The 24,558-nt window shown below is 38.1% G+C and overlaps 1 protein-coding gene across 11 annotated transcripts in view; it reads right to left on the bottom strand.

The window, feature by feature from the left end:
• Nucleotides 1–1,925: 1,925 nt before the first annotated feature.
• Nucleotides 1,926–24,558, bottom strand: part of LOC101245707 (protein ROOT HAIR DEFECTIVE 3 homolog 2-like) — a 36,121-nt gene continuing 13,488 nt past the window's right edge. Inside the window, exons 13-23 of one of the 11 annotated variants that reach the window (XR_003245171.2) lie at nt 14,311–14,389; nt 9,002–9,167; nt 8,372–8,496; nt 7,955–8,217; nt 7,782–7,878; nt 7,502–7,669; nt 7,317–7,421; nt 5,709–5,908; nt 4,731–4,825; nt 4,559–4,655; nt 1,926–2,435 (exon numbers count right to left, since the gene is read on the bottom strand). Coding sequence is in view for 7 of the 11 variants with exons in the window: in XM_004231529.5 (XP_004231577.2) it covers nt 2,193–2,435; nt 4,559–4,655; nt 4,731–4,825; nt 7,317–7,421; nt 7,502–7,669; nt 7,782–7,878; nt 7,955–8,217; nt 8,372–8,496; nt 9,002–9,167; nt 14,311–14,389 (1,438 nt within the window). In the remaining 4 variants the exon portion in view is untranslated. Of the gene's footprint in view, nt 2,436–4,558; nt 4,656–4,730; nt 4,826–5,708; nt 5,909–6,860; nt 7,195–7,316; nt 7,422–7,501; nt 7,670–7,781; nt 7,879–7,954; nt 8,218–8,371; nt 8,497–9,001; nt 9,168–14,310; nt 14,390–24,558 lie in introns of those variants that run through there. The other 10 variants (XR_011214556.1, XR_003245172.2, XR_003245173.2 and 7 more) reach the window with 10 other exon arrangements.

Here is a 24,558-nt window from a genome sequence, read left to right as displayed (position 1 = left end):
TATATTTGAAGCAAAATCTGTCAAAAAGAAAAAGCGACAGACATAAAGTCATTATCTGTCGCTTTTCGTAAAAAGGACGGATAGTATAGCAAATGTCGTCATATTTTAGTAGAAGTGCATAAAGGTCACCGTATTACTTTAAGCGTATAACTGACTTTTCGAAATAAATTCAGAAGTGCATTTATACCTTTTTCCTAGTATGAACTTGGAATTGCTTTAACAATTTATAAATTTCAAATTTTTCTTCAACAGAGTTACCTGCACAAGACTATTGGTATAAGTTGTAGAAAAGAAGATTATGTTAGTCTTAACATTTTGACTAGTTGATTGCACAAGGTTAGATAAGACTTGAGAGCAGTATATATAGACAGTTAATCTCCACAAACTATTGGCTCAATTAGCAAGGTCTGTATTAATATATAGGTTTAATTGTTAGTACTAGTAAAAACACAAGTGATTATGGGGCCAAGATGACCTAGACCAGGAGGGCCACCTGGGTGGAGCCCTCCTCAAGGTCCAAGAGGACCACCGATGCCTAGACCAGGAGGGCCATCTAAGTGGGGTCCTCCTTAAGATCTGGTAGGAGCACCGACGCTTGGACCAGGAGGATCACCTAGATTGGATCCTCCTCAAGGTCCGGGAGGACCACCTATGGCAGGACCATGTGGCTACTTTAGTAGTTTTTGCAACCCTATACGCTCATGGTAAAACATTCTTCAATATAGCTAAATTTATCTTAATTGTTGTTTCTTTAACCTGACTTGTTGTTTGATATTGTACAACCTAAGCTTTTTTTGCTGCTGCTAGTTGTTACAAGAATGTTTTGGTCACCCAATGGGTTCACATGGCCCTCCAAGACCTTATGGACGTCCTCCACCATGATTCGAAGAATAGTACTAAAAAACAATAAAAGAAGAAATGAATACAAAAAAAAAAAGCAAATGATATGATCTCAGTTCAGAATTGTGATCTAGTTGTTCCCTTCTTTTGCATAACCATCCTATATTTTTTCCTTTTTTTGGTGGGCTTTCAATGTTAATTTCTCTGAAAAATTTAGGTCATTTTGACTTATAATGTCAAAGACTCGAAGAGTTCTATGAAAGATCCATTTACGTGAAATTTTTTCAGAACTGCTGTGGGTATTGACTAGTGTAAGAATATTGTTATTACCTTAAAGAAAAGTTATGCAACAAAGCAACTATGTGTGTTGGGTAAAATGCTTGTCACTGAAGTTCGCAACTACAAACTGCTTAGGATAAAGGTGCAAAACAATACCCAAATTGGAATGATATTTCATATTTGTCTTGATCTTTGTGTAATCAAACTTGGAATTTTAGGTGTCATTTATTAAGACATTACCTAAAATTTACTCAATTAAGAAAAGAAAAGACTCAAATATTCCATCAAACTTTCAGAAAAGATTTATTTATGCCATCAGTTAAAAGTTTGACTCATTTATGTCATTAACGTTAAAGAAAATGCTCATTCATGCCATTATTTTTTTAACAATGATTTTTCAAAACCATTTTGACACGTGATCAATTATAATTCGACCACGTCATCAATTTTTTTTAATAAAAAAATTATGATTCTAAAAATAATTGAATTAATTTTTTTTATTAAATAAATTGATGCCGTGTCATCAATTTTTCAAATTTCTGAATAAAAATTGATTTTTTTAATTAAAAGAATTGATGACATAGTTGAATTATAATTGATTAATATCAAAAATATGATTTTGCAAAACCACCATTAAAGAATAATGACATGAATGAATCTTTTCTTTAACAATAATGGCATAAACGAGCCAAACGTTTGACTGATATCATAAATGAGCCTTTTTCTTAAAGTTCAATGACATATTTGAGCCTTTTCCCTATAAAAAATTATCCAAAAGGGGTGAAGGCAGCTGAAAAGAATGCATAAAAGAGAACATGTCAACCAGATTTGATAAAAACACGATTCAAACAATATAACAAATTTGAACTTTGTCAATTACACAAATTTGAACAAGACAGCAAGTTCACTCACAAACTTCAAAAGCTACACTATAAGCACTACATCATCTAGGACTATGGGTTAAGAAAGAAGCAACATCATTTACAAGAGCAGCTTCTGTTCTAGCGGAGATGGTATTAACACTATTCTGCTTCATTGAGAAGATTGTTCTTGTTCCACTTGATGTGTGTCAGCTATCGGCTCGTGTATTCAACGTCATTTTCGGTTAAGATGTTGGATGAGACAGATGAACTGGGAACTGAACTCGAAACAGGGTTAGGACTATTAACTTGACTCCTAAAGCTCTGAGAAGAAACGTGTTGGGAAGCCCTGGAAGTTCCAGGAGCAGGATTTCCCTGGCCTTCAGCAGCTAGCCGTCGAAGAAGATCCATAACAGTTGGAAGGAACCTTGATGAGATGGAAATAAGTCCAGACAGCTGCAGAAAAGGAAAGCTAACTTCAGTGAACTCACATAGAGTCTTGCCCTCTTAGATAGAGATGGGATATAAGCAAAAGTATCTCATCAAGAGAAGATCATAACACACAACATTCTCAATAGCAATTTCAGTAAAATATCAGGAACTAGGGGAGGTTCACAAGGCAGGCATCCTAAAAGAATATCAGACTGCAGTAATAGTTATAATTAGTTGATGCTTCTTCCCCTCGAATTACAATTCTAACTAATATTTACTTTCATCTCAATATTCTATGAGTTGGAGATCTATTCAAGGTAATCTTGGCAATGGTTATGCTGCAATTTATCAAAATTATTGACTAGTACAATAAGTGTTCTAGTCGAATCTTAAATTTCTGAACCACAGGAGGTTGTATTCTCAAGATCAAGAATCTATTTCAAAGGGAAAAGCACTAATCAGTGAGCTTAAGACAACGTTGGCACTCATACACCTTTTGAAAAAGAAAGCAAGTTTAACATAATAGCAGGTAGGAAATGGATGGACATCAAAAAAGAAAGCAAAAGCACCGAAAAAAAGGATGCTATGGTGATGAGATTCAAACTCTATTTGGCTAATTTGGTAATAAATAGGATTAGATTCAGTCTCCTGCTGACCACAAATGATTCTTTAAGTCTTTTTGAAACATTTTGTTGTTTAATGTGTTCCCACTGTCGCACTATTTTGTTGTTCTTGTTCCTTTCTTGTAGCTTTGCACTGTTTTCTTTGTCACTTGCTATATTTTCTACACTCTTCTCTTCTTCTTCGTAATTGGATTTGCTGCTCTTGAGCTGAGGTCTTTCAGGAACAGCCTCTCCAACACCACGAGGTAATGGTAAGGTCAACGTACACTTTACATACCCTCCCTAGACCCCACTTGTGGGATTTCACTGGGTATGTTGATGTTCCTGACGAGCACGTCAATTCAAAATGAGGCTGCGCATTTCGTGACGCGAGGCCGCGAGGGGATGCTTCCCCAAACCCTAAGGAACAAGTGGCGGTGGAAGAGTCTACTGCACTAGGGACAACTGCCAATGCCAAACAAACCACTAGTGGTGGTGGACAAACTGGAAATGTGAAGAGTGGCTGGAATGCACTGATGCACTCTTTGCCGGGAATTAGCTTGCTGAGAAAGGTATGAGTCTCAGCCGTAGGCCATACCCTCCCTGCGCTATGAACTAAGCTGTCCCTCTCCCGAAATGAACAAGCAATACCCCCCACCGCACCGCACCCCCAACATAGCATGGCATTAGGCACCTGCGCCAATTTCTTCCTCACCTAAAAGAGTCATATCTCGAATTAGGGTCGCAAGTAGCTGCAGTTGAGAGACAAAAAGGACATAACTTCTGATAGTATTTTTCGTTTTTCTTTATAGAGTACCTCCCTCGATAACCAAACAAGATTTCACAGTTTCATAAGTTTTTAGATATGGTAGCACAAACGAGCAATATAAACAGGTTAATATTTAGTACATAATTTCAAGTATATCAGTACTGTGGCTGGATGCACTCACTCTTCCTTTCCTTTTTCCCATTCCCCATTCTGACTTTTTTGGTTTTTCATAACTGAGAAATGTTCGAGAGTCGGTGGTCCACGGTTCAAAACAGGATGTATAATGGGTTCGTCTCTTATTCCTCCTCCACTTAAATATCAGGCATTGCCCATGACACGGTGTGAACCCATGATGTGCACTTAACCCACACATCATGCCCTATGCTCTTTCCACTAGGCCAAAGCCCTGGAGACTCAATTCAAATCCATTTTTCCATAGTTCAAAAAACAGTACTTGCATCTTGAATTCCACAAGGAAAAAGCTTTACTCCAACATTTTTATTTTTTAATTTTGCTTGAGACAAGCTGAATACAAGTCATAGAACACGTACCAATGGTCAATTCAACCTAAAAAAGTATGATATTGAAAATAAGATAGTGCCCCCAATTACCTCCATCTTGAACAACCTTTAGTGTGTCAAATCTTTAGCTATTCATGGAGGGAAACAGAGACAGCAGATGCTCAGATAAGTAAACAGTTGGTTCAAACAACCCATCTTATGCTCAAGAAAGCGGTGAGACCATATATGATAATAAGGAACAATTATTGTACTCACAATGCCATTCCGGAACTCCCCAGGAATGTCCATCTGTATCCACAGAGCTTTCCCAAATAAATATACAACAAAAAGCATGAAGAGGTAGAGAGGATTTCTGTGACAACAGCAACTAAATTAGGTTGCAGATAAAGTACGGAAAAAATAAAGAAAGTGCAGTAGAAATAAGAACCTTAAAAGAAGCATGAATTCGTTGAAACCAAGTATAATCATAGCCACTATAGCCCAGGCAGGAGGTAACCAATTATTGCTTTGCCTGTATGCTTCCTGAAGAGGAAAGAATTTCATGCATCAAAACGGTTCCAGCACTTGAAAGTGATTGCAGATCATAGTCCTCAGACCTCAATAGGTGAACACAGAGATAATTGAGAAGCAGTAAAACTGTGTTATGTATTACACTTCTTAAAAGAATAAGAACAATAAGAAAGACACATATTTAGTGTGACAAGTATCACATGAAAAGAATTAAAGGTGCACCGAAAACGTAATCATGCATGAATTATACAATATAGGATATGCAGAAGTCCTGTATTTGCAATTGAGCAATGGGATAACTAGCAGAAAGTGCATAGGGCAAACAGGAAAAAGGATCCCTATAATCTAGACAATGCATTACAAGAAAAAGCATACGGAAATGAGGAAAAAGAATCCGTAGGAACCACCAAAATTAATATCTTCAACTAAAACACAAGAAATACATCAATCAAGCAGCATGCAACATTTTATGCACATTGACAAAACCAGACAAGCCTTTTAATTAGTCAACCAATCACAGTGCTCAATCGCTCACCAAATGAGGCTTTTCCCTGCAAAAGAAAAAATGCTTTGATGGATCCTCTTATGGCAACCCATAAAGTGGGGATATTCATTGATTCTCTTTTTTATTTTTATTGCAAAAAAAGAAATGACATTAGCATTTCATTTCCAGTGGTATTCAGAGTGATTAATGTACGCATGGTATTAATCCACAGGGTAAAATTAAAAGATTCCAACGGAAGATCCAAAGGAGACTGCTGAGCTGGAAAACGAGGCTAAGGGTGTTGGGTTCCATTATTTGCATATCATCTAGAGTCTCACTCACATTGACACCTCTATTTTACTTGCTTTCTACTCCGCTTCCAACCTCCCGGAAAAGAATAAGAATCTGAACCTGTTTATATTTGATCCTCTTTGCTGCTGACGTTGTTTTGTCAGCCACACCGTATTGCAAAAGCTAACTTTCGTTAAATGGGAAGGGAAGTCCATCCGTTCGATGAAATCAATGCTCCATCTGAAAAACATCATCCGAGAACTTATGGGTGGTATTCTGTACCAGACTGTCAGCATTAGTAGGGGCAGTCCTACGCAGACCTACATAGTATCAAGAGGGTTCATATGAACCCGCTTCATAAAAAATTACCGGGATATATAGGCATATTTTGGTTTGTATTTGAGAAAAACACAAGTATAAATTAAATTTTGACCCCCCCCCCCCCCCCCCTGAGCCATCAATTGCCTTTGGTCCAGAAAATCTCATCATTGTACATGAAAAAACACTTTCAGAAGAGATCTCAAACAACACAAGATTATTGAGAAAAGTTTTTCTAGCACAAACCAAGAAGACAAAGAAATAAGAAGAAATTTTGCAAGTTTGAAAACAATCAGCAGAATTGAGTACCAACTGCCAAAGCAGAGTCAGGAAGAACATTTTTTAAATCGCAGCAACTAAAACAAAGGAGAAGTATTAGAATTTGTTTTCACTTACCCCAGTAACTTTTAGCATAATAAGTTGCCTAGGTCTAGGATGAATTTGAAATTAAAATTTCCACTAGGTTGTTTTAATTGTTGAGATTATTTAGCTTTTTGAATTTTTGTTATGCAAATTGTGTTTTCAAGTTGGCAATTTAAAGCGCTTCTATGCTTAATAAATTTTTCAATCCTTTTGGTTGCCTTATCTATTATAATAACCAACAAAACTACTTTTAGGTTTTTTCTTTAAACAAATCTAAAAAAGCTAAAAGTAATTCCCAGTTTTCAAACACTTCTGCCTCTGACAAGTTTAAATTCAAAGTTTCATTACTTCCATAACAGTGTCCCTTCTTGTGATTGGCCTTGTTATTTTTTTTATTAAATAACATAATTTTATTATTTATTTTAAAAAATTAATTAATGATTAAATATAATTATAAAGTATTTAATAATATTTAGCTTATCGACTTTTTTGTTCATCCCCTTTATATGTAGAACCCCCTCGATGACAATTCTAGGTCTGCCACTGAAGCATTAGGTACTTTTGTTTCAGCAAAGCAGATAACAGCAAGAGTGAGAGCAAGGTCAGAAATCTGCTCTAGCTGTTTGTCTTTGTATTTGGCAGGAAGCAACTATCAATGGGGAGCGTAAAGAGTATAATATATTTTAGCATTTTAGAAGAAAGGAAAAAGGGGAAGGGGGTCAAAACAGCTTAAGACAGTTGAAACCGCTGCTCCACTAGTCAAATCAAAAACAATTTGATTCAATCATCCTGTCATGTCATTGAAATATGCATGGACACTAGATCGCACTGAAAGTATGGGACAGAAGATCCAAAGCTTGAAGAATAACTCAGAGTATCTCTGAGATAAGAACAGGACTGATACTTTTTTCCAGTCAATCGAGTACTGAAAGAAGGAATCAGAGGGACACGAGAGCAAATATATCAGTCTAAGCAAGAAACCAGGAAAGAATATTACAGTAAAAAAATCAGGGTACAACTGCCAAAAGCAATGTCTATTTCTTTTACCTGTGCTGAAATAGCTTGACTAACAATATACTCGGTTTCTGCCATGAATTGTCTCCACAAAGATAAACACTGCACTGGTGTGAGCAATGTGTTCTCTGGTGAAACCTAATAAAAATTGTACCGGTAGTGAGCAATTTATTGGTGAACGTCAAACAAATACAACTGCCAATGTAAGTTCATTGGACCTCTTCCCATGAGCTTGAGGCAAGGGGGTCACAAGAATCTGCAATATCACTATTCCGAGAAGAAATTGAAATCTTCCCTTCCAAGAGTCTGGAGAAAAGTATGCTTTCTATTCTGTCTGATTTTTCATCCAACCGTATGGCAGCCACTATAGACAAAAACTTCAGAGACTGTTCCAGATAGAACAAAGAAATGATAAGAAACTTCTAGTTCTGGGCACAGCAAACAGAGAGTCAAAACAGTTCAAGATGAACCGTAAAAAAATTATATCCTTGCGAATACCTCAGAGCGGGCCTCCAATGTTATTGATTTAATGTCCTCCTTCCCTGTCCAAAGCCTTGGGATTGAATCGCTATCATGGCTGAACACAGTATTAAACCTAAAGCCCCAAGCTGTCAGTAATTTAAAGGTTAAGACAACAGAAGATCAAATATAAAACAAAAGAAATGGTCCACCTATCCTTCATTTGCATCAAAACTTTTCCAGCTTCTTCTCTTGCTATTTTCTCCACAACACTTCTAGCGTAGTCTTTCAGACTTTGCATCATTCTGTCAAATGCGTCCTGGTCCAATTCAAAGCCGGAAAGTGCTGGGCAGAAGCATGATATAGCCACATCTGTCTCGCGTTTTAGAAGCTTTCTTATTGAGGCCCATGTTTCACTCCCACCAACATCAAAAAGGGATTGTACAGGTTCAGCAAGTGCAATTGTGATTTGTTTCTGTCAAATGAAATCTGGCTAAGACATGCGCCCTCTAAAGTTATTGATTTGCTGATGAAGAAATAAAAGGAACCAAGATAAACAAAACAAAGATGCCATTGGACATAATTTTTACCAACTACAAATGGTGGATTCTCTACATTAGGAATCTTACCTCATAAATGGCCTTCAGTTCAGATAACTTATCATTACGAACAGAGGACACATGGGCCTCAATATCACGAATGAGTTTGTCACGAAATTTTGAAGCATCCCAATTAGCATGTCTTATGGCAGCATCTGCAATTGAAAAAAAGAATCTCAAATTAATGGCAGCGAAATGGTGGGTATGAACTTCCATTTCAATTACTACCAACGCTACTGCCTTACAGTCTAGTGGTATCAGTGGTAGTTCCCCACACAATAGGTGTGGTTTCAATTGTCACTATTTCATTCCTTGCACTTCCCTTCCTCCCATGTAATGAAAATATTTTGGAAGAAAACTTCTATTTCAATTTACACTTAAGAATAACACAAAAACAAAAATACTTAGGTTTTTGAAAGATGGTTCTGCAAAAAGGGTTAAAAGAATGGATTAAGAATACCTCTCGATATAAGAGGGCTTTAAATAGGCAACTTAGAACAAAAAATCTGTATAATTAATAAAAACCCTAAAATATCTCAACAAACTAAAATAACCTAATAAAATCATCATAAATCAAAGAATTTTAAATTTAAAATTGGCTAAATTGGAGACTTCAACAGTTTTTTAAGACCTAACAATTCAAACCTCATGTAGAAGTACCTGAACATCCCTTATCAAATTCAGTGATACAAGACTCAGAGCATGTACGAACAGATGCCGCAAATGCTTCTCCTCTACGTAATAATTGTTCCAGCTGACTCTTAAATGTTTGAAGTGATTTAACACGTAGATGCCCCAACTGCGAAACAAAAGCCGGATGGACCAACTGCAGAAAGCTTTGTATTATGAGCATGTAAAATAATGGTGAAAGTTTATTCCTCTTATATATCATCATGCAATAAAATTTTAACTCTTACCTCACTACGGTGCACACAGAAAAGAAGAAAACTTACATTAAAATGTAAGGAGTATCGTTTTTCTATATAATGACACATTTATGCATAGGAATAGAAGGATAAAGTGTGGGCAGATAAAATATACATTCTGATCAGAAGACAGATGTAAATGGGTCAGCAAAGGCTGGGAAAAGTAGACACTCAGGAGAATGAACTGTTCAGACGTCCTAACAAACCACCCCACTTGTCGAGGTAGTCGCCGATTAGCTTGTCAAACTGCCACAGATCCTTTCTCCCAAACTACATCTTCCTTAGCTTTTCCCTTCCATTGAACTGAGAATTCTATTTTCATATCTTCTTACTGTTCGCAACAACCTAGTGAACAAGTATTTCTTCAATTTTTGCTTCAAACTGTATTGACACTAAAGGAGGAGTCCTCTTTAACCTGTGTCTGTCCGGATCATCAACATCTTCAAAATACCGGTTTCAGATAACTTACATGGAACGTTGCATGAATTTTCAATCTTTCCAGCAACTTCAACTTAATATGCTACTTCACCTACCCTTTCAACTACTTCAAATGGTCTGTCATGCCTTGGAAGGTGCAAGATGTTATTGAGTGGCAGGCACAAACTAGTGTCAAGGTTTGAAGTCATTCTTGGAGCTCGCCAATTACTATCAGAAATTTATTGTTGGATATTCAAAGAAGGCAGTGGCCTTAACGGACTGGTTAAAGAAGGATGTTATGTAGGACTTGTCAGAGCGTTTCAGAATTTAAAGGAAGCCGTTGCTTTAGAGCCAATACTTAAGTACCATTTGAAGTGCACTCTGATGCATCCAACAAAGCTATTGGGGTGTGTACTAGTGTAAGAAGGTCAATTAGTGGCCTTTGAAAGTCGGAAATTGAATGATGCAGAGTGCAGAGTTTCTACTAACGAAAAAAATGGTGGAAATAGTGCACTGTTTGCAGACTTGGAGGGTATATTTGTCAGGTACTTGCTTTGTAGTGCAGATTGATAATGTGGCCAATACATTTTTCAAGACACAAAAGAAGTTCAGTCCAAAGAAGGCGCATTAGCAAGAATTTTTGGCAGAACGACTTCATGGGGGAGCATAAACTAGGAAAGCACAACCAAATTGTTCATGGATTGAGTAGGAAAGAGGTATTTGCTTATGTATATTCAATTTCTATGCTTGAGACTGATTCATTGGATAAAATCAGGTTGTGCTGTGAATGATTCACATGTAAAGTGGGTGAGTCAAGTTCAAGATGGGACTGTTAGAATGTACTAGATCGAAGACAATCTTCTTTATTATTAACGGGGGAATAGTGGTACCGTAAGGAGGTGAACTCGTAGAGATTTGATGCAGGAGCCACTGAGCCAGGGAAGCGCACGATACTCCGTGGGCGGATCATCTGGGTGAAGAACAAATGCTAGGTTACTGTTCCGTGTGTACTTCTGGTCGAAAATGGAAGATGAAGTTGAATCTAATGTGAAGACTTTCCATGTTTGTCAAATGAACAAGACTGAACATAAGGAGGAGGGCGGTTTGTTGCAGCCGCTTCCTATTCAGAAAAGGCCATGGCTATTTGCCTCAATGAAGTTCATTTCTGGATTTCCTAAAGATGACTGTAATGCATCTATTATGGTGATGGTAGAAAGGTTCTCGAAATATTCTATCTTCATTGCTTCTCCAGTCAATTGCTTGTCGGAAGTTGCTACTAGTTTCTTCTACACACATATGGTGAAATTCTTTGTTATGCAAAGTGACATTGTGAGTGATAGGGATGCGCGGTTAACCGGTCAATTCAAGATGATTTTGTTCAACATGATGAAAACAGACCTGAAATTTTCAACGGCTAACCATCCTCAAAACTGATGGCCAGACAAAAAGGATCAAGCACTTGCTCGAAGAATACTTGAGGCATTTAGTGAAACAAAGTCAGCACAACTGGGTAGACTTGTTAGATACATGCAGTTTTTCTAGAAGAGTCCATTCGAACTTGTTCTAGGCATGCAGCCTATTACGCCCCTTAATGTTGCAACACAAAAACCATGGTATATATCCAGCTGCTAACTGGTATGTAAAACACAAGCATGAGATGCTTGTTGAGGCACAAGACAGTTTGAGGGAGCCCAGTTTCATATGAAGAAGTATGTTGATCAGCATTGTCGTGCAAGTTGAGTTCAATGTCAGAGACAGTGTTGCTTAAGCTCACTCCCCAAATCTGGATGCAGATTGTGAACAAGAAGAGACTTAGAGGGCTGACTCCAAGGTATGACGAACCATTTGAACTAGTTGAAAGGGTAGGTGAAGTTTCTTATAAGTCTGAGCTGATGGAAAGATTGAAAATTCATTTGACTTATCTGAAACCCTATTTTTAAGATGTTGATGATCCGAACAGAAACAGGTAAAAGAGGGCTCCTCCTTCGCCCCAACATAGTTTGAAGTAAAGATTGAGGAAATACTTATCACCGGGTTGTTGGGAACAGTAAAAAGACTACGAAAACACAATTCTTAGTGCAATAGAAGGGCAAAGCTAAGTAAGCTGCAGTTTGGAATAAAAGCAAGGATCTGCGGTAGTTTGACACGCAAATCGATGGCTACCACAAAACAAGCTTGAAGAGGACGTCAAGTTCAACTAGTTGAGGTAGTTTGTTAGACCTTCAATCTCAAAGGTAATTATGGTTAAGGTTTGTGCATTGGTCTTGACATGTGCTGTGACATGCTGTACAAACGATGTACATGGTTGTGGTGACTAAGTGCGCAAATTTCAAGGTGCTAGAGGTGTTGGCAAGGAAGCCTTGGGCGCAGCAGGATTCAGGAAAAGACAGGCATTGACTGATGACACCTGATGGGAATGCCCACGATAGTGTCACCGGCAAGGCAGTGGTATTAGCTTGACGATGAAAAGGCAAGACTGCATGATGACGCATGCCATTGGAAGAAGCTGAAATAATTCAACAGCTTTGGAAGGATGCTGAAAATATTTGAAGTGTTGAAGAAATGGAAATTCAGCTAAGGCAAAGACTTTTCATGTGCATGACACATGGGGTTGTTAAGTTCGAATTTTGAATGTTGTCTAGAGGTAAGGACAATCAGTTTTGTAGTTTTATTTGGATTGATTTTGTAAAAATCAAATTCCTGGCATGCTGCCAGTTGTAACTAAATGTAATCGCTGTGGAACTGCCTGTGTGCAGATTTTATATATTGGCAGAATTATTCTTAGGCAGAGGGAGTGAATTCTTTGCCTTCAGAATAATTTGTAAGCATATCGTTTCGGCATTCAGAGAGATCAATAAAAAGATTGGGACTTGTTCCTGTAAACTGCTGTGTTCTTATTGTTCCTACGTTGCCTACGAAACAGTTACGTACTTAGACGTTTGTGAGTGTTTATGCCTAAAGTTTTGCAGCATGTGCATGACCGACAAGCAGTGGCGATGAAGAAAAAATCACCCCTGGTTAGGAAGAAAAAATCACCGCTGTTTTATCCTCTCTTCCATTGCACAGTCAAACATGTTTAAAAATATGTGGATTCTTTCCCCACTTCCTGTGTTAGGTAAGACATTGGAGACTCTAAGGGGTCGTTTGGTACAAAGATTAGTAATGCTGGGATTAGTAATGCAGGGATTAATAGTGCAGGGATTAGTAATGCAAGGATTATTTTTACCAAGTGTTTGGTTCATTGTTTCCCATCTCATCTTGTGTTAGGATTAAAACTTTATAAAAAACTTCTTTCCAATTATACCCTTGAATTATTATGCAATTGGGTTAAGGTAAATAATTGCCGGACAATAATTTTTTTATGGCCTTCTAACTAGCTATGAAAGGAACAATTTTATTGTCAAGTTTGCCTTTTTACTTAAATTATTTGATGATAAATAATTGTCATCTTAGTACATTGATCATTTGCAAATGTCAATTTCCAATTTAAAAAAAAAGAAGATAAACTATCAACTTTTATAATTGAAAAGACGGTAAACAATAGTACAATCAAATAAATCATCTACATTTTCGCATAAAATTGCAAGTTGTAATTTTAATATGTATTCAATTTTATAAGTTGTTCAAAATAAAAAAATATTAGAAAACCGCACAAACATTTTACTTATTTTGTTTATTTTTTTGATTTTATGTTTTATGGTTGTGCTAGTAAATTTATTTAAATAAATTAGCTTACAAATTATTTAGAGAGAGTTGTTTGTTACAAATTATTCTCTCTAAATAATTTGTTAAGCTAATTTATTTAAATAAATTTACTAGCACAATCATAAAATAAACATAATCAACAAAATAATTAAAATGTTTTGAGGGATATTTTTGTCTTTAGTAGACTTATCTCATGGTATTATATCCCATGTATTACTAATACCTCCAAATAGAAGGTATTAGTAATACATCATATAATACCATGTAGGAGGTATAACTAATTCATAGATTAGTTATGCATAGACCCAATTTCCAACCAAACATAGTACTAAATAATACCACCTATAATACATGGACTATTTGTTTTTATGCGGCATACCAAACAACCCCTTAATATCCTAAATTTTGCAATTCCTGGGCTAATAGTAGATCTTGGTCAAGAAAATTCTTTCTAGAGTCTTGTTCGGCTAAGCAAGTCGAGCAACATCTTCATTCTATCCATTGTCTAGAAAAAAAATTGCACGAAAAGCAAGGAAAGTGTAGGCAAAGATATAATCTACAAAGACCCCTCTGGAGTAGATAAAAATTATATATCTGATGAAAGTACACTGGGAAGAGGTCAAGAGGGTAAAGATGAAACCAAAAAAATACAAATAAATAAATAAACAAACAAACAAAAAACTAGTCTTCGAGGTAATGAACCAGATGAGTTACTAGCAAAATAAAAAATATGCAGCACAAAAACATGATCCCCTCCAGAACACTTACAGTAAGTCCATCTTGGGCGAGAGATTCGTACAGTATATACTGATCAAATTACCAAATGACTAGCAAAACTTAAAAGCGGGAAGCAGATCCCATGCAAATTCATGAGGTAATTCGTCCATGAAACAGGACAACACAAAGTTATATAGGCCTCACCTGCAAAGCTTTCGACATAAATTGTTGACGTTTTGAACTTCTCACGTTTTCTTCAAAAAAGAGGGATTCCGCATCATATCTGTTAAAAGAGAAAACAGATAATTCAGAGCATCAGTTACGGCTCACTCTTACGGACAAGACAAGAATTCGACCACCTGCTTTGCAAATTGTCTTCCCTATTTATAGAGTCGCAAAACATCAAGTTCGGATTTTCAAATGCATGACATGCATATTAAATACAGGAGCACATAACAAATTGTTCATTTAAGTCCTTATGTCAATGTAACCCATCTAAATGCTTATCCTATGTTAAGGGGAAGTTTGAAATATTTCTCTTTCCTTGTTTAGTTTCGACTTCAAGAAAAAGGAAAGAAGTATCATTCCTTAAAATTCAAAGAGGGACAAGATGCATTCCTGTTATTTGTAGTTTTGATGATTTGACAAACTTAGGGACCTCATAAAGGTACCGGGTTTTCTACTTGAGTATTGCAGGTGTATTGTTCGAAGTATTGCAGATGAAACAAAACTCAGGGACCTAATAGAGGTACCAGGCTCTCATGATGACGAGCCGGTCAACTGCCAGCTGGAGATGGTGCAGAAAGTAGGTGCACACTTCCCGATGGCGTCAGAAAGTGTGACCCTTCCAGCCAATGGCAAAGAAGTTTAGGAAAGTGACTTGCCCATATAAAAGGCACTTTCCTAAACACTTTTCTTTGGTTTTTGCAACTTGATAAACACTTTTCAAGAACTCTTGCAAAGGCCAACACAAAGCAAAGGCAGAATCATTCCTAGGACAACAGCAACATCTGGAGCTTTTCGTCTAGTTGTTTAGGAATTTATTCTCTTGTTCTTAAATTGTAAACCACTCCTAAATCTATAAAGGAATTGGTGTGTTGTGTTAAAAGTCTAGGTTGTCCAGGTGGGATAGCTTAGTGGGTAGATTGTTTTTCTACTTTGGCTTGTTGAGCAATAGAGGTCTATTGCTTAACGGTAAGATTGATAACTCTTTCTTACGTTTGGTGTAATCGTGTTTCGCTTTTGCTTTTGAAGATTAGTGAAAACGATTGAAATCCTGTGAGACAGGTCGTGGTTTTACTCCCTTAAGCAAGGAGGTTTCCACGTAAAATCATTGTGTTGATTTTACTGCATTTAACTTTCTGGTAATTTTCTGAAGTAAAGTAACGGACCTGGTCCATTACTCGTTAAGTGAAGGCATACATTCTATCAAGTGGTATCAGAGCAGGCACTACCTATTTGGTTTAACACCAAGGAAGTGATTTTGTTCTAAGAATGGCAGCTCCACTTAACCTCGAAGAAGGTCAGTCATCACACAGACCTCCTCGTTTCAATGGACACTTCTACAGTTGGTGGAAAGTTAGAATGCATGACTATCTCATGGCTGAAGATAGCGAGTTATGGGATATTATACTTGATGGACCCTTTGTTCCAATGATGGAAGTAAAGGATGGGGAAAGGACCATTACCGTTCCAAAGCCCAGGCAGAAATATGATGATGCTGACAGGAAAAAGATTGAAAAGGGTTTCAAAGCTAAAACTCTTCTGGTCTGTGGGATAGGACCTGATGAGTACAACAGAGTGTCAGCCTGTGAGTCTGCTAAAGAAATTTGGGATTGCTTGTTGACTGCACATGAAGGAACTGAACAAGTCAAAGAATCCAAGATTGATATGCTCACCTCACGATATGAGAACTTCAAAATGAAGGAAGGAGAAACTATACATGACATGTTCACCAAGTTTTCTTCTATTACAAATGAGCTGCGAAGTTTGGGTGAACCTATAAGCATGACCAAACAAGTCAGGAAAGTGCTTCGAATTCTTCCAAAGTCTTGGGAGAGCAAAGTTGATGCCATTACTGAAGCTAAAGACTTGAAGGTGCTGACCATGGATGCCTTGATTGGCAATCTTAAAACACATGAGATGAATCGAAACTATGATTTGTCAAAAAGGGAAATCAAGAAGGACAAATCATTGATGTTGAAGTATAAATCAGATGAAGATTCAAGTGATGATGATGATATGGCATATCTCATCAGTAGATTTCAAAAGATTGTGAGAAAGAACAAAATGTATAGAAGAGGAACAAATGGGACTCGAAATGCTGCTCAAGGAGATACTTGCTACAAGTGTGGAAAATCTGGACACTTCATCAGAGAGTGTCCTTTGCTCAAGACTGAAAACAAGGAACATCAAAAACACAGGGGTGACAAAGAAAACAAAAGGGACCTGGTACTTGGAAACAGAGATCGTAAAGCTGCTGCTGATATGGTTGTCAAAAGAGCTCTTGCTGCATGGGGGGATTCTTCAAGTGATTCAGAAGATCCTGATGAGCCAAAAGATGTGTCTATGGTTGCTGTGCATGAGGAGGAAATTGTCTTCAATGAAATGTTTGCTCTCATGGCACACACAGAAAATGAAGAAGAGGACAATCAGGTAACTCTTCTTGACATGAAAATTGACTTGGATAAATATTCTCTTAAGAAATTAAGAACCTTGGCAAAAGTCATGCTAGATTCTGTGATAGATTTAACATCTGAAAGAGATGCCATGAATGCTGAACTTGAAATTTTAACTGAAAACAAAACTCAATTTGAAGAGACAATGGCAAGAATGGTGTCTCTAGAGTTAAAAAATTCTGAACTTAAGCATCAGTTGTGTCAGTTTACTGAAGAAGCTGAAAAGCTGAATGGAAAGCCAAACAGTTTGCAAGCTGAAATTCAAGAAAAATTGAAAAACTCCGAGACAAATCTCAGATTGTCACTTGAAAGGAATAACAAATTAGAACAGGATATTGTGAAACTTAAGGAGGAACTTGAAAAATCTCTTAAGTGGACCAAATCCTCAAAACTGCTGTCAAATGTGACAAATCAGAGTAATTTCAATAAGAAGGGACTAGGAAGTCTGAACATAAGTCCTCCTTATAATCCTCACAGTAAGTATGTGTTTGTGTCTGACAATCTGTTGTGTCTACATTGTGGTAAGAATGGACATTTGAAGAATGAGTGTGTTAGCTGAAAAAACTCATGTGAAAGATACTCTAATTATGCTGAAAGACAGAATGTACCAAATGAGAAACCTGGTCCTAAAGAACCTGTCTCAACTCACAAATTTTCAAAGAGAAAATCTGTTCCTGCTCCTAGGTCCTTTGTTAGAAAGATTCAAAGTCTACCATATTGGGCCAAGTACAATCTGATCACTCCTTTGTCTGCCTACTGGGAACTCAAGCTGAAATGGGTTCCCAAGCTTAACAAGTGATTTTTGGTGCAGGTGAGTGAGAGGAGCAGCAGTCAATGTTGGTATATGGATAGTGGCTGCTCTAAACATATGACTGGTGATGTAAAGAACTTCCTCTCACTCAAGACCCTCCAAGGTAGAGGTGTCTCATTTGGTGATGGCAAGAAGGGGTACATTTTGGGAGTTGGCAAAGTAGGAAGATCTCTTGAAGATTCAATTGACAATGTTTACCATGTGGATGGGTTGAAGTACAGCTTGCTAAGTGTGTCACAAATCTGTGACAAAGGAAATGAGGTCAAATTTACTTCTGAAAAATGCACTGTGGTGAGTTTAACTACAAACAAGGTAATTCTTACTGCACACAGAAGTAAAAATATGTATGTGGCAAACTTGGAAATCTCTCATGGAGATGACTTAACATGTCTCAGTGCTCAAAATGAAAATGCTGATCTCTAGCATCGTAGGCTGGGACATGTGAGTTCATCTTTATTGAATAAGTTGATTTCAAAGGACCTGGTCCGAGGGTTGCCCAAAATGAAGTTTGCTGAAAATAAAATATGTGAAGCTTGTGTTAAAGGAAAGCAAATCAGATCATCATTCAAGCCCAAGAATCAGGTTACATCATCAAGAACCTTAGAGCTGCTTCACATGGACCTCTGTGGACCCTTGAAGGTTCAAAGCAGAAATGGAAAGAAGTACATCTTGGTGATTGTTGATGACTATTCAAGATACACCTGGACGAGATTTTTGAGATCAAAGGCAGAGACAACTGATGAACTGGTGGTATTCTTCAAAATGATTCAAACCAAATTGAATCAAGTTGTTTGCAGCATTAGATCTGATCATGGCACAGAGTTTGAAAACTCAACATTGGATAGATTCTGTATGGAAAATGGTACAAGCCACAACTTCTCTGCTCCAAGAACTCCTCAACAAAATGGAGTGGTGGAGAGAAAGAACAGAACCTTGGTGAACATTGCTAGAAATATGATTATTGAATCAAATCTTCCTCAAAGTTTCTGGGCTGAAGCTGTTAACACAGCATGTCATGTTACCAACAGGTGTCTAATAAGAGTTGTGTTGAACAAGACTCCATACGAACTGCTCAACAACAGGAAGCCAATGCTGAACTATCTTAGAGCTTTTGGATGCAGATGTTTTGTGCTGAATAATGGGAAGGATGATCTGGGAAAATTTGATCCCAGAAGTGATGAAGGAGTATTTGTTGGATATTCTTCATCCAGCAAAGCCTACAGAATATTCAACAAACGAACACAATGCATTGAAGAGAGCATTCATGTTGTGTTTGATGAAAATGGAAGCTTGAAGAATGATGGATCAAATGATGATGATGATGTACTCAAAATGCTAACATCCAAGAAGATTGAAGGTGCTGAAACTGATGCAGATCAACAACTGAACAATGATTGTGATGATCAGAATTACAGTCCACCTGAAGAGGATGCTGAGGTTGAACAGGATGATAGGGTACCTGTACTACTCAAAACTCCAGCCAGAGTACATTAGACTCCCCAGAAGATGATGTCACTCCTGATGAAGAAGATCATGATGATCTGCCAAATCAGTCTGCTGCAAGGTCAGGATGGAAGCACAGTTTATCACACCCTCTTGATAATCTCATTTCTCCCTCGAATTCTGGGATTCAAACTAGATCAAAAACAAGAAATCTAGTTGCATTCTCAGCATTCATATCATCCATTGAGCCTAAGAATGTCAAAGAAGCATTAAGTGATGCAGACTTGATTAATTCTATGCAAGAAGAACTTCATCAGTTTGAAAGAAGTAAGGTATGGTACCTGGTTCCTCGACCTGAAGGCAGAACAATAATAGGAACTAGGTGGGTATTCAGAAACAAACTTGATGAAAATGGAGTTATTACTATAAATAAATCCAGGCTGGTGGTGCAAGGATACAATCAAGAAGAAGGAATTGACTATGATGAGACTTTTGCACCTGTTGCCAGAATTGAAGCTATTAGAATCTTAATAGCTTTTGCTGCTTTTATGGGGATCAAGCTGTATCAAATGGATGTGAAGAGTGCATTTCTGAATGGAGATCTCAAAGAGGAGGTGTATGTCAAGCAACCTCCTGGTTTCGAAGATGCAGAGCTACCAAATCATGTGTTCAGATTGAATAAGGCATTATATGGTCTGGAACAAGCTCCAAGAGCTTGGTATGAAAGATTGTCAAAGTTTCTGCTGAAGAATGGTTTCAAAAGAGGCAAGATAGACAATACTTTGTTCTTACTAAAAAGAGAACAAGAATTGCTTATCATTCAAGTTTATGTGGATGACATAATTTTTGGAGCTACTTCAGAACATCTCTGTGAAGAATTCTCATCATTAATGGAAAGGGAGTTTGAAATGAGTATGATGGGTGAGTTGACATTCTTTCTGGGGCTGCAAATCAAGCAATCATCTAATGGAACTTCAATATGCCAGGAGAAGTACATCAAAGAGCTGTTGAAGAAATTCAATATGTTTGATTTCAAACCTATTGACACTCCTATGGGAACAAATTCCAAGATGATAGTAGAAGAATCTGATCCCCTCGTGAATCAGACAATGTACAGAGGAATCATTGGCTCCTTGCTATATCTGACTGCTAGCAGGCCTGATATTGTTTACAGTGTTGGAATGTGTGCCAGGTTTCAAGCATGTCCTCGTGATTCACATCTGAAGGCTGCAAAACGCATTCTCAGATACCTGAAAAAAACAGGGGACCTGGTTCTCTTTTATCCTGCAGGTGATACTTTTGATCTGGTTGGCTTTGCAGATGCTGATTTTGCAGGTTATCAAGTTGACAGGAAAAGCACCTCTGGAATGGCTCATTTCCTTGGATCATCACTTGTCTCTTGGGGCACTAGGAAGCAGAACTCTGTAGCTCTCTCAACTGCTGAAGCTGAATACGTAGCTGCTGCAGCTTGTTGTTCTCAATTGCTGTGGATCAGGCAACACTTAGAAGATTTTGGGATCCATATCAAAGCAATTCCTCTAATGTGTGACAACACTAGTGCTGTGAGTATGGGAAAAAACCCAGTTCATCATAAGAGAACAAAGCACATTGATGTTAGACATCATTTTTTGAGAGATCATGTTGAGAAGGGAAATATTGTGCTCACATACTGTCCAACAGAGGAATAGATTGCAGACATCTTCACCAAGGCTCTCAGCAAGGATCAATTTGAGAGAAATCGACTAAGGTTGGGGATGTTGATCTCCAACTGATGTTTTTAGCATTCCACAGTAGAACTCCCTTGATGGTTAGAATTGCAATGCAGGTATCCTTTATGTGAATTTTAAATATTTGTACAAGATCACTTTTTGTATCTTTCGTAGGTATACTCTCAATAGGGACCTGCTCAGCAAAAGAAGAGGCTAGAACAATTAAGGAATGAAGTTAAACTCTATCATGGTACCTGGTACCTGTCCAGGTTAGTATTTTTACATTAAATTTAAACTAAAAAAATTTGACCGTTGAAAATGTCACGTGTCAGTCATCGGTCACTCTGACCGATCAGTCCAATCGTTTCTCTCTCAAACGACGCATCTAATCAAGGACCTGGCACCTTTTCACGTCGTTTAAAAAGGGGTCTTTTCTTCTTGAAACTCTCATCCATCTCTTAACTTTATCTCTCTCATGTATCACAAAGGTCTCTCACATTCAAAGACAAATCTGTCTTCATCTTCTTTTTGTTCTTCAACGACCCCTTCCAGTATCACAAATATGTCTTCTTCTTCATCTTCTTCTAAGCAAATGCTGGACGTACTTAGTGAAATTGCACCCCTCGCATTCTATTCTCCAACCCCTGCTCAAGCCAGCATTCTTCCCCCACCCAGTCCTCCACAAAATACTCCAGATAACCCTTTCTTCTCCATCGATCTAAACATCTCTACAGTACCTGGTACATGTGAAGACATGTTGCCTGACAATATGTTTGAGGGTGATCTACCAAAACACAGGGCTTCAGAGTCAAATATTCTAGCAGCGAGTGAGGAACTCGTGATTGAGAGCCTGGCAATGATGAGAGAAGAGGCCAGAACAGAACACACTGATGCCCTGGAAAGAGAAGAGGTAAGGCCTTCTCAACCCATTTTTGATAAAACCCCAGATTTGGGGCGGTACTCTTCTTCCTCTTCATCTGAATCTGCAAGTGAGGAAGAACCATTAAAATGGAAGGTGGAGAGTAGAAAGGGGAAGGAAAAGGTTGTGGAGGAGGCTCCTAAGAGAAGACCTAATACAAGGTCTGCTGCACAAAAATTGATGGTGGATGCCTTGAAGGCAAGTGCACGATCTGCTGCTGCAGTCAGAAGTGCACGAACTTTCAAGGTATCCAATTTTAAGATACCTAAAGAAAAACTGGTTGAGTTGTCTGGAGAAGAGGTTGAAAAGAAAAATAACAAGAAGAAGTCAGATAAGAAAAGGGCTTTTTGCAAAGAAGGTTGAAAAGTCACAGTCAAAAGGGAAGAAATCTGAAAGGAACAGGAAGCGGACACAGGAACCTGGTCCTCAAGCCAGGAAAGTTGAGAATGTCAACTTGCAGGAGGTAGTTGACAGTCTGAGGAAACAAGCAGTTCTCGCTGGAAGAGTGTTTGATATGGGGATTATTACTCTTCCGGGCATGGACTCTCTGCATGACATGGTGGAGATCCAGTCTTGGCTGCACCTGTTCAACAAGAAATCCCCCATCCTCCATGAAGAAGAGGTTCGTGAATTCTATTACAATGTTCAATTTCTGGAAGATGGGAGTCTCCTCACACGTGTGAACAATGTTGCTAATTCTTTGAATGAGGAGGTGTTGGGCAAAATCCTCAGAGTGCCTACAGAGGGGACCCGGTCCGTGCAGGGAAAAACTTGCTCTTCAGAATTTGCATCTTTAATTTCTAAGACTCCCAACAACCAAGGTTGCTGAGATCTATAAGAAAATTATGAAGAGTGACTATCAGCTGGTCTTCGAGTTTGTCAACAAAGTGATTCTCCTTCGCACTGAAAAGAGAACACTTGCTACTGCTGCTGACTTGTACGTCATGGAGAGGCTGTGTAGTTTTGAAGCTTTGTGCCTTCCTAGTCTCATGATTGAACACATTCACAAAACAGTTATTGAGAGGAAAGGAGTACATGGAATGGGGTATGGATACTTTCTCACTAAAGTATTCAAGCACTTTCAGATTCCTCTTGGTATTGGAAAGGTGGGGACAGTTAAACAAACCATCTCTGAGCACACCTTGTTTGAATGTGAGTGTATTGAAGGCAGAGGCTTACCAAAAAGCAAGATGGCTCAACTTCTTGAGGACCTGGATCAGCTTAAACACGAGACTGAAGAACTCACTGTGCGGATGAGTAGTAAGGAGGCTGAAATTGTTGTACTCAAAGCAGAGCTGCTTACTGCACAGAGTGAGGGACCTGGTTCTTCAGTTGTACAAGCCCTGGAGAAAGAGAACAATGAGTTGAAGGCGAAGATAACTGCCTTGCAAGAAAAGGCCATCAAGGATAATGATGCTGCCAATGCACGACTCACTCTTGTTATCCAGTCCCTGTCCAAAACTCCCTCCTCTTCCTAAACTGTCAATCAATCCTTCCCTGTGTCTCTTTTGTTGTGTGGCTAATCATCGTGTTAATGGATTTTTAGTTTGTTTTTAATGTATTTATGTTATAATGGCATGTTGGTTACTTTATTCCTTTGTTGTTCTTCCTGTGTTCTTTTGTGAATGCTTTTCCTCTACTGTTTGGTTGCTGATTCGCTCTGATCTTGTTCAGTATTTATGTTGACTCAATGGTTTACTGCATATCTTTTTTATGATGCCAAAAGGGGGAAGTAAACTGTAAGTAGCTAAATAAGGGGGAATATACAGTAAGGGGGAATACAGGGGGAACATACTTTAAGGGGGAATATACAGTAAGGGGGAATACACAGTCAGGGGGAACGATTTTGGTATCATTGTTTGTCATCATCAAAAAAGGGGGAAAATGTTATTTGTAGTTTTGATGATTTGACAAACTTAGGGACCTCATAAAGGTACCGGGTTTTCTACTTGAGTATTGCAGGTGTATTGTTCGAAGTATTGAAGATGAAACAAAACTCAAGGACCTAATAGAGGTACCAGGCTCTCATGATGACGAGCCGGTCAACTGCCAGCTGGAGATGGTGCAGAAAGTAGGTGCACACTTCCCGATGGCGTCAGAAAGTGTGACCCTCCAGCCAATGGCAAAGAAGTTTAGGAAAGTGACTTGCCCATATAAAAGGCACTTTCCTAAACACTTTTCTTTGGTTTTTGTAACTTGATAAACACTTTTCAAGAACTCTTGCAAAGGCCAACACAAAGCAAAGGCAGAATCATTCCTAGGACAACAGCAACATCTGGAGTTTTTCGTCTAGTTGTTTAGGAATTTATTCTCTTGTTCTTAAATTGTAAACCACTCCTAAATCTATAAAGGAATTGGTGTGTTGTGTTAAAAGTCTAGGTTGTCCAGGTGGGATAGCTTAGTGGGTAGATTGTTTTTCTACTTTGGCTTGTTGAGCAATAGAGGTCTATTGCTTAACGGTAAGATTGATAACTCTTTCTTACGCTTGGTGTAATCGTGTTTCGCTTTTGCTTTTGAAGATTAGTGAAAACGATTGAAAATCCTGTGAGACAGGTCGTGGTTTTACTCCCTTAAGCAAGGAGGTTTCCACGTAAAATCATTGTGTTGATTTTACTGCATTTAACTTTCTGGTAATTTTCTGAAGTAAAGTAACGGACCTGGTCCATTACTCGTTAAGTGAAGGCATACATTCTATCAATTCCCATGCTGTGCTTCCCTCCGGCCTGTTCCTGGGTTAGGTTAGGGGATGTGGGGAACATCCAAGCAATTGCTTCACGGATCTAAACATGATCATAAGGTGCACTATAAGAATAAGACCAATAAAGACTTCATAGAGACCATCTGAGTTGCTGATCATAGTGCTCTTAGAGAAGCATATTTTGAATATATGGG

Source organism: Solanum lycopersicum, chromosome 2 (genome assembly GCF_036512215.1).
Source record: "Solanum lycopersicum chromosome 2, SLM_r2.1".
In the NCBI taxonomy this organism is placed as follows: domain Eukaryota; kingdom Viridiplantae; phylum Streptophyta; class Magnoliopsida; order Solanales; family Solanaceae; genus Solanum; species Solanum lycopersicum.
This window is presented reverse-complemented; position numbering and strand designations above follow the sequence as displayed.